At 48.9% G+C, this 10,137-nt stretch overlaps 1 protein-coding gene across 1 annotated transcript in view; it reads left to right on the top strand.

Annotated features, from left to right (window-relative positions):
• Window positions 1-262: 262 nt before the first annotated feature.
• HTRA3 (HtrA serine peptidase 3) overlaps window positions 263-10,137 on the top strand; it is a 48,528-nt gene continuing 38,653 nt past the window's right edge. Inside the window, exon 1 of the mRNA XM_063135975.1 lies at window positions 263-668. Coding sequence (XP_062992045.1) covers window positions 263-668 — 406 coding nt within the window. The remainder of the gene's footprint in view (window positions 669-10,137) is intronic.

The raw sequence follows: 10,137 nt of genomic DNA, 5'->3' as shown, positions 1-10,137 counted from the left end.
CCGCCCGTCCGCCCTCCGCTGGCACTGAACGGACCCCGAGCAAAGACGCGGCGGCCGGGCAGGGGGCGGCGCCGGGAACCCCCCGCCCCGAGTCGGGCGTGGCCACCCGCGGCCGGGGGCCTGGCGCGCCGCTCGGGCTGCCTCGGCGAGCCGCGTGGCTGCTTGGGACGGTGCCTGTCGAGCCGCCGAGCCGAGCCGAGCCGAGCGGAGCGAGCCGAGCCGAGCCGAGCCGCGGTGGGGCCTGCGCGGAGCCGGGCTGGCGATGAGGGCGCTGCCGGCGCTAGTGCTGCCGGCGCTGCTGGCGCTGCTGGCGCGGGCCGGCGGGGAGCGCTGCCCGGCGCGCTGCGACGTGTCCCGCTGCCCGAGCCCCGGCTGCCCGAGCGGCTACGTGCCCGACGGCTGCAACTGCTGCCTGGTGTGCGCGGCGGGCGAGGGCGAGGCGTGCGGCCGCCCCGAGGACCCGCCGTGCGGCGACAGCCTCCAGTGCCGCCCGGCCGCGGGCCCCAGCCCGAAGCTGGGCGCCTGCCAGTGCAAGCTCAGCGCGCCCGTCTGCGGCAGCGACGGCAGGCTCTACGCCAACGTCTGCCGCCTGAAGACGGCCGAGCGCCAGGCCCTGCAGCAGGGGCTTCCGCCCGTCCGCCACGTCCAGCAGGGCGCCTGCCGAGCCGGTAAGAGCGGGAGACGGGGGCGCCGCGCCTCGCTGCGCCCCGGGCAGCCTCGGCGGGCAGCTGGCGCTGCCGGCAGTCAGACGCGGCGGTTCGCGGAGGGCCCCTTCCCCCGCCGCGTGGCGGCACCCGGCTTCCGCCTTGAGCCGGGTCCCGTGGCAGCGCGGGGCTTGCGGCGGTGGGCGACGGGCGAAGCCCTGCGGCATTTTGCGCGCCCTGCGGCGATCCTGCCCTGAAATGGCCAACCGCGGCGGACCTGAGGCTCGGGCGGGTTGAATGGAACGCAGAAGCAGGCTGCGGGGGGCTGAAGTGAAAGGAGGTCAAAGGCAGCCCCGTAGCCCTAGGAGGGACGCCCGCCCCCACCCCCAAACCCCCCACCCCTCATCGGCCGAATGATATCAGTGGCGCCTTCGGTTTCTTCGCTCCTGTTCCAGTTTTTAGGGCTCTCACGCGTTTCAACAAGTGCCATGTCCGAAGGCGATCTGCTTGTTGACGGTCCCATGAGAAATACAGAATGAATCAGACCCTAGAGACCCACTGTTGTTTTGCAAAGAATTGAAGATGGATTGACAGGCCAGTGGAGTTCACACTTTCCTCGCTGTCAGCTCCGTTGTACAGATTTCATAAGGTTTTCTGGTGTTCAAAACCCTCAAAGCCTGTTTCCCCAGAGATCATTGCAAGACAGAAGCATTTGTGCCTCCACCACCTTCACCAAATTGCCAATGCTGCCGGGGAAAGACAAATGTTGGAACAGCACTTGCTCCCTGACAGGGAATTCTTTATAGCTCAAAGCATTTTCTTCCCTTTAACCCACATAAACTGTTCCAGTAAAAGGATTTATTTATTTATTTATTTATTGCCTTGGCTATTTCCTCTAGGGCTGTTGTAACAGCAGTTGTCAGTACTAATTTGGCAGCAACGTCTTCCTCCTGGTCCTTTTAGTAACTACAAGGACCTAAAGATCTTGTTGGCTGTAGTAACTTTCCTCTCTTGTGTTTGTGTGCGGTGATGCAGTTAGATTAGATAATTTCACACTCTGGACTTAATGGTTTTATGTACCTCTTCATATAGTAATGTGCTTTGCCTCACTTACGTCAACTGTGTGGTAAGCTAGTTCTGCTGCATTTGGGTCCTCCTCGTTCTGCTTAGTAGGGCCCTGACTTGTGTCCCCAAACTCCTGCCCCCATGGCAGAATCTCAAGAAAATGTTGTGCCCTTGTTGTCACTCCTGCTATGCTAACTCGTCTGCTTAGTAAGGAACTTCCAGCCAATTAACTCTTCAGTTCTGTTATGAAGGATCCTGCTGATCAAAACTAAATAGCTGTAGATCCATATTTAACCTGCAAATACAAGTTTTAACACACACACCCTTGGTAAAAGCAGCAGGTAGGGAAAGGGTTAAGCACTTCCTTCTGTCCTTTCTTTGCTAGAAAACCCTCCCTCCTGAGGGCACTTTGCAGTGGAGAGGGATTCTTCCTGTTGCAGTGTGACATCCCACTAGCGCAACTCATACGCTATGATGGGACAAGGGAGGGGGCTTTCTCTGTGATGGCACCCGGACTGTGGAATGCCCCCCCCCGGAGGCCCGACTGGCGCCAATGCTGATCTCATTTCGACGCCAAGTAAAAACATGGCTTTTTAACAAAGCCTTTGATGGTTAAATTCACTAAGATGGCACATTGTTTTAATGGTTTTAATTGTTTTTACTGCTTTTAAGTTATATATTGTTCTAACTTGGTTCATGGTTTAATTTGTTTTTAGCTGTGTATATTTATTGTTTTATACTGTATGCTTTTTTATCTGTACGCCGCCCTGAGATCCTAATGATATAGAGCGGGATACAAATGTTTTAAATAAATAAATGCTGTTTGGCCAGTGAGTCCAAACTAGATGTGATATGCAAAGGTTTGAACGGCCACCTACACATGCAGTTGGAGCCCTGCTTGTGTGTGCATGTGGGGGGGGGACCTGCATGAAAAAACAGCTGACGTGGAGTGGGTCAAGTATACCCACCCTCTGCTTTGATTTCCCATCCACCCAGAGTTGCTTTGCTCTTTAAAAATGGGCCCAGTTTAGATGTAACAATCCTGATTCAATAAACCATAGTTTACCAACCCAGGAATGCGCTGAATGCAACTGGGCTTCCTCCTTGCCCTCCCCCCCCTTCCCTTGCCTTTTTCTTTGGGTATCTGAACTTGAAAGTGGTGGATTAAGGAATCCTTACAAGCCAGGATTGCAAGCCAGTAACTGACCCATAGCTATATTGGATGAGGAGCATTATGTCTGAACTGAGCCTATGTGTTAAGCCCCTGCCTTTTTACCTTGCCAGACAATGAATGCCTGGAATAGATAAAATCCAGGTTGCAACAACAAGCTTAGATACACCATTGATGGCTCTTGATAATGGCACAAGTTCTATTTTAGCTTTTCCCAATCTGTAGTGTTGGACTATCATGCTACCTGAGGACAGTATTGAAGTCCAACACACCTGAAGAGTTCTAGGTTGAGAAAGGCTGCTCTACTTCATTGGCCTTCGACTAATGGGTTGGGACCCGCTATCCGATTGCAGCCTGACCTAAGCTGGGTTGCAAGAGCAGCGCTGCCACCGTGCAGATCTAGGGGAAAAGATCAAGAAGTGAATCTCCAAGTGAACGTTTGCGCTAAAGATTAGTCCCAGATCTGAGAAGCTGAAGACCTCTGTTTTAGCTAGCCCTGTCTGGATAAAAAAGATGGCTTTGGCAAATGGACCAAATGTGTGTATACTAGATTCATGTGTGTGACCCTTGGAGATCATTACAGGGAACACAGTCATGTTCCCTGTAGTTAAGGATGGTCAGTAAAATTCCACCATGTTAAATGGAGTTACTGGGGGGTGGGTCAACCTAGCATCCTAAAATGAAAAATATTTCAGCAATCTTTCTGAAACGCAGTACTGCCAGAAAGAAATGCTGGTTTTACATACCTTGCGCGTTTCAGGAAGATTGCTGAAATATTGAGGGCTGGATGGGAGTTCAAAGGACAAAAGGGGGGAAGCAAATGACACCTGCAAATGACACCTACTGAAATTCCCTTTTCTATGCAACTGTTAAAGATGCAGGAGCCCTGTCCTCATTTCCATATGGCTAGGCTGACCATATGCAAAGGAGTACAGGGCTCCTGTATCTTTAACAGTTGTATAGAAAAGGGAATTTTAGCAGGTGTCATCTGTATGCATGCATAACCTGGTAAAATTCCTTCTTCATTCTAACAGTGAAAGCTGCAGAAGCCCTGCCCTCTGTTAAATGGGGTCACTCTAGTATAGCTCCTGCAGCTTTCACTGTTGGGATGAAGATGGAATTTCACCAGGTGCTGCATGCATACAAATGACACCTGCTGAAATGCCCTTTTCTATGCAACTGTTAAAGATGCAGGAGCCCTGTCCTCGTTTCCATATGGCTAGGCTGACCATATGCAAAGGAGTACAGGGCTCCTGTATCTTTAACAGTTGTATTGAAAAGGACATTTCAGCAGGTGTCATCTGTATGCATGCAGCACCTGGTGAAATTCCTTCTTCATTCTAACAGTGAAAGCTGCAGGAGCCCTGCCCTCTTTTAAATGGGGTCACTCTAGTATAGCTCCTGCAGCTTTCACTGTTGGGATGAAGATGGAATTTCACCAGGTGCTGCATGCATACAAATGACACCTGCTGAAATGCCCTTTTCTATGCAACTGTTAAAGATGCAGGAGCCCTGTCCTCGTTTCCATATGGCTAGGCTGACCATATGCAAAGGAGTACAGGGCTCCTGTATCTTTAACAGTTGTATTGAAAAGGACATTTCAGCAGGTGTCATCTGTATGCATGCAGCACCTGGTGAAATTCCTTCTTCATTCTAACAGTGAAAGCTGCAGGAGCCCTGCCCTCTTTTAAATGGGGTCACTCTAGTATAGCTCCTGCAGCTTTCACTGTTGGGATGAAGATGGAATTTCACCAGGTGCTGCATGCATACAAATGACACATGCTGAAATTCCTTTTTTATACAACTGTTAAAAATACAGTTATGTGAGATTTAAAAGATATCTGGTCATCCTTTACAAAAAGCCATGAAATTCAATAAACAAAAAACCTACGGTTTATAAAACAATGTTAAGGATGTACACTTTTCCATCAAGCTCCAAAAAGCGGGGAAATTGGAAGTTAAGAAATACTTTTGTAAGCCGCCGTGAGAGCCTTTTTTGGCTGAATGGCGGCATAAAAATCCTTAAATAAATAAATAAATAAATACCAGTGAAATTCTCATTCTCCCAAAGCAGATAAACCATGAGGACAGGATGGAGAATAGGATATGCAGAGGTGACTGTAGGGTTGTGGAAAACTGATGACGAACAACTTAGAGCCATCTACTTCTTTTTTTGTTTAGAGCAGCCCTTCCTCAACCTGGTGCCCTCCAAAGGTGTTGGACTACGACGATGGAGCAGGTAAGAAAACTCCCCCTTCCTGCCTGGCCTTGCTGTCAGGTAAGCCCCATCCCACTTACGTGCTCCATCGTCACTGGGCCCGGGCTTGAACTGAGCGCCCTGGTGCACCCGGAAGCTCAATTCAAGCCTGGGCCCGGTGACGAAGGAGCAGGTAAGAACCCCCCCTCCCGCCTGGGTCCTTACCTGGACCCGCTGCCACTGCTGTACGAACTGTGGCACCTGCTCCAGGCAAGCCCCCAGCCCAGCCCAGCCCACTTACCTGCTCCGTTGTCGCTGGGCCTGGGCTTGAATCGAGCGCCCTGGTCCACTCGCAGCCTTGCTTTTGGGTGGACTTGGGGGCTCGATTCAAGCCCGGGCCTGGCCACGACGGAGAAGGTAAGTGGTGGGGTGCAGGGGGGCTTGCTTAGAGCCGCTGCCCCCGCAGTTCGTGCAGCATCGGCTCCAGGTAAGGGGCCAGGCAGAAGGGGGGTTGCCTGGAGCTGCCGCAGTTTGTGCAGCGGTGGCGGCAGGTCCAGGTAAGGGGCCAGGCGGGAGGGGGTTCTTACCTGCTCTGTCATCGCCTGGCCCAAACTTGAATAGAGCCCCTGGGTCCACTCAGAAACAAGGCTGCAGATGTGGGCTTGCTTCCGGGTGCACCAGGCCCAGCGACGACAGAGCAGGTAAGTGGGGTGGGGTAGGGTGGGGGCTTGCCTGGAGCCGCCGCCCTACGTTCCCCATCCTGCTGTCCCAGCATTCCTGACCATGGGACATACTGACTTGCAATGATGGGAGTTGTAGTCCAGCACCTTTGGAGGGCACCAAGTTGGGGAAGGGCTGCTCTAAACAAAACAAGAGAAGTAGGTGGCCCTAAGTTGTTGGTCATCAGTTTTCCACAACCCCACAGTCACCTCTGCATATCCTATTCTCCATCCTATCCTCATGGTTTATCTGCTTTGGGAGAATGAGAATTTCACTGGTACTTTCTGCCTCCTTAGGGAGGATGTGGCGTTAAGGCTAGTGAGCCTTAACTTCCAATTTCCCCACTTTTTGGAGCTTGGTGGAAAAGTGTACATCCTTAACGTTGTTTTATAAACCATAGGTTTTTTGTTTATTGAATCTAATTGTAATCCAACCTCCTGCTCAGTGGAGGATCTGCAATGGCAATAGGGTCCTTGCTCCCTTTTCTCATTAAGCCCAGTTTTATATCATGATTATTTTGTGAAAGTACTAATGTTTTTCCCCACTACCAATGAATGCATGCTGACACATGTGCAAAACTTTATACAAGCTCCATGAAGTAAGTTGATGCAGATGCATGTAGTTTGTAAGTGTCTGACATTCCAAAAAGGCTTTGATTTTGGTACACAGCTTTTAAGGAGTTCCGTGGCTGCTCTTGTCTTCTGACTTCATAAGAGCATTAGAACGGCCGGGCTTGATCAGGCCCAAGTTCAACATTCCATTTGTAACAGCTCCCACCCAGATGCCTCTGGAAGTTCAAGGTAGTGATGAGCATCCAGCTGTCGCTTGGCCCCAACGCCTGGCATTCTATATTCCTCTGTGAATGGACGTTCTGTGTAGCTAACAGGGCTAAAATATCTACTGGTAAGCCTCGGCCCTATTAATTGGTCCATGACCTTGAGGAGAGTATTTTTATCATCATGAACAATTAAAATGAGGGTTTTCAAAAGCACATAAAATGTCTTAAGCATTCTAGGCATACCTCGTTGAATATTTATAAAAAGCAATATGAACTGCACAGCTCTTTCAACACACAGCTCTTTCCTTGGGCAGCAATCCTATGCATACTTATTTGGGAGAAAGGCCAATTGAGTGTGGTCTTATGGCCATCAAACCAGCAAGTATGGATCTAGGCTGTATGGCTGAAAACCTATTTACATGTACTGGGCATAGGCGTGCGCAGCACATTTCATTAGAGTGTGCCCCCAGTGCTGAATAGAGGGGAACCAGTACCTCGTGCGATTTGGAAGCTATACTTCTATTAATGCAGCCCAAAATAGCATTTGCTTTTTTTGCAGCCACATCACACTGTTGGCTCATATTCAGCTTGTGAGCTACAACAATTGCAAGATCTTCCTCACTTTTGCATTTTATTGTGTGGGGCGTTTTCGCTCTCTCTCTCTCTGCTGACTATTAAAACATAGTACACCAAAACAAACCAACAATCACTCTCACTCATCTGGGAGTCTGAAGACTCCAAATGTTTGCGGGGGGGGGGGGGAGGGGCGGTTCGCTTCCTTGCCTCCTTGTTGTTTTCAAAGGAGCAAAGCTTGGGCAGGGGAGGGAGGGGGCGTTGCTCGGGTTGCTTGCGCTCCCTGGACAGGCAGGCTCCAAAAGTGGCAGCAGGCAGTCAGGGCCGGGGAGACAAGGCTGAGGCTTTGCTCCTTCCCTTCATCCTCTCTACGTTATCATGCTGTGAGAGGAACTGGACAGGCACGTGCCAAAAGCAGCAGGTAGCGTCGGCGAGACGAGGCTCTGCTCCTTCCCATGATCCTCTCTCCCTCGCCACGCATCCCCATGGTCAAGAAAGGTTCAGCCAGCCACTCAAAGCGGGTGCCACGTGCTCGCATCGTGAGGGAGAGGATCACAGGAAGGGGCAGAGGAAACGAGCCCTGTGCCTTTGCCTTCGATGGGAGTGGAGGGGAAGCTTCTTAAAGACAGGCAGCGAGGTAGTGTGCATGCCCTCGCCCGCTAAGGAAGTCATCCAGCGGGCAAGCAGGGGAGTTGGAGGCACTGCCGCTGCTTTATTTTCTGGAAAGCAGCATGCATCATCGCTGATGGAAGCAGTGAAGGGTGTGCCCGGGCACACCAGGCACACCCCGTGGGCACGCCTATGGTACTGGGATGTAAGCCTTTTTATACTCACTGAGGATTATTTATAAGCATAGGATCAGCTTTGCTAATGTGTACATCTTCATAGCCCTAAATATAAGCTTATTTAAATGCTCCATTCATATTTGTATTTCTGTCAGATGGAGTTTGGGCATAGTTTTAAACACTAATTAAGCAGTATGGGAATAAGCTTCAGGTTCACACATTTCCCCCATCCTTGTCCAGTGTAGCTACAAGGAAAAGATTAGCCCACTTTTAAACTAACTGGGCTTTCTCATTGCATCCTGGTTAGTTTAAATGCCAGCTTATTGAAGCAAGCCAAGATCAGAAACTACAGTTTGATCTCGGCTTGTTTCAATAATAAACTGTAGTTTAAACTATAGTTTAAATTAACCACAGTTTCTCTTTCTTGGATGCAACAACAGAGCAAGTTTGGTATAAAAGCAGAAGCTGAAACTTCAAATATCTTTGCAGTCACATTGGAAAAAGAGGGTACTAGTAAGTCCAAAGCTTGGGGTAAAGCTGTGTGGCATGGAACTATATTACTCTGTCCTTAGTCATAAACACTTAGGGCTCAAAAGGGAGAAGGCTGGTGACAGGAAACAGGGAGAAAGAGTCCTTTGCACACAAAGGGGCAACTTGTACAGTGTGTGTGTGTGTGCGCGCGCGCGCAGAGGCCATGTACCAGCAGCAGTGAGCAGGTTATTAACCTATTTGCACTAAGCAGGCTCCTGTAACCCATGAGAGAATGTTATGTAACTGATGAGTAGGAGCCAGGCTATGGGCTTGTGCAGTGTTCCTCCAGATTGGCTCAGGTGGAGGGATGTGAAGGCATGGGGGGTAGGGGGGAACCACTGCCCCACTTCCCCTAAAAGTTTTGTCCTTCCTGAGTAGGTCTTCCATCCTTGTCTGTGTTCCCTGGAGGCCCTCTGCACAGGTGCTGTCTTGCATGGCCATTCCTTCCTTCCCTTTATGTGTGCTGTACTCCAAAATGGTGCTTGTGAGCAGTGTAAGAGAATTTGAAGCCCTTCCTATAAGTCTCGCACTACAAGGGTCACTGGGGCTGACAGAGTGGGGCACTGTGGCACTGTTGTGCTTGTTTGATGGATGTGTCTGTTCTGGGGCCTGTCTCTCTTGACTTGAGTTCATTGGCTCCCTCCAACTGTGGGCAGCATGTGGGCATTGTCACCAGCACTGTCCTTGTTTGGTGAGTGCTAGGAGTATTTCCTGTGACACTGAAAGCTGGTTTTATGCCATTTTGAGATTTCTGGTTGTTTTCCACCTCTCCTCATGGACTCACTAGTACATATAGGATGTAGTGGCTGTCCAGCTGGCTTAGTAGCAGCATGTCTCTCCTCACCTCACCCCGGCATAATTAGGTGTAGGGCTGCTGTATTGAATTACTTTTCTAAGCAAATATTTCGGTTCAAATACTTTTGGCTATTGGAAACCTCTAAAATGTTCATATATCATGTAAAATTAACATGACGTACATTTATAAGCAAAATTCAAGCATGCTAAACCAATCCCGATTTAGGGCAGCCGATTTTTATTTGTATTTTTGGGGAATACTTTCCATTTCAAAAATTTTCAGAAAAACCACATCATTGGCTAGAAATGCAAACAAAACTGTGGAATGTTCTTATTTTGATTGTTTTCTACACATTTCAGACAGTTATAAAATATTTATTTTGTTTTTTTGTGGGTCAGAGAATAATATTATTTGTGATTTTTAAAGAGACTATTTCACAGCTCTGCTCCATAGCTAAGTCATGAAAAATAATACGATAATCTTTCTTTTAAGTGAAGGAATAATTGTATCATCTCATAAAGCAAGCCACTTAACAAGACTTTGATAATCCTGAAATAAACTCTCCAGTTTAATACTTGGAAGCTAGAAAAAATCCCACATCTTAAAATGAGCAAACAATTCTGGTTGTGTATATAGAAATATAAATGGTGTAAAGTCTTATAGGGTTCTCCTACCTAGCCCTGCTTTTATTTTTAATTGGGAGAAACATTTAGAGAGGTTTTCAAGCCACAAGAATGGTGTTGAAGGGAAAGAGAAGTTATGAAATTAAATGGGAAAACACCCATAGTCTGACTTTAAAGCACATATTTATTGATCAATAAATTAATTAAAGTTAATATGGCCATTTCCAGAAATTAGTGGTGTGGAATTAAGGTTC

Source organism: Elgaria multicarinata, chromosome 10 (genome assembly GCF_023053635.1).
Source record: "Elgaria multicarinata webbii isolate HBS135686 ecotype San Diego chromosome 10, rElgMul1.1.pri, whole genome shotgun sequence".
Taxonomy (NCBI): Eukaryota; Metazoa; Chordata; class Lepidosauria; order Squamata; family Anguidae; genus Elgaria; species Elgaria multicarinata.
The sequence above is the reverse complement of the archived record's forward strand: the minus strand, read 5'-3'. Positions and strand labels throughout refer to the sequence as shown.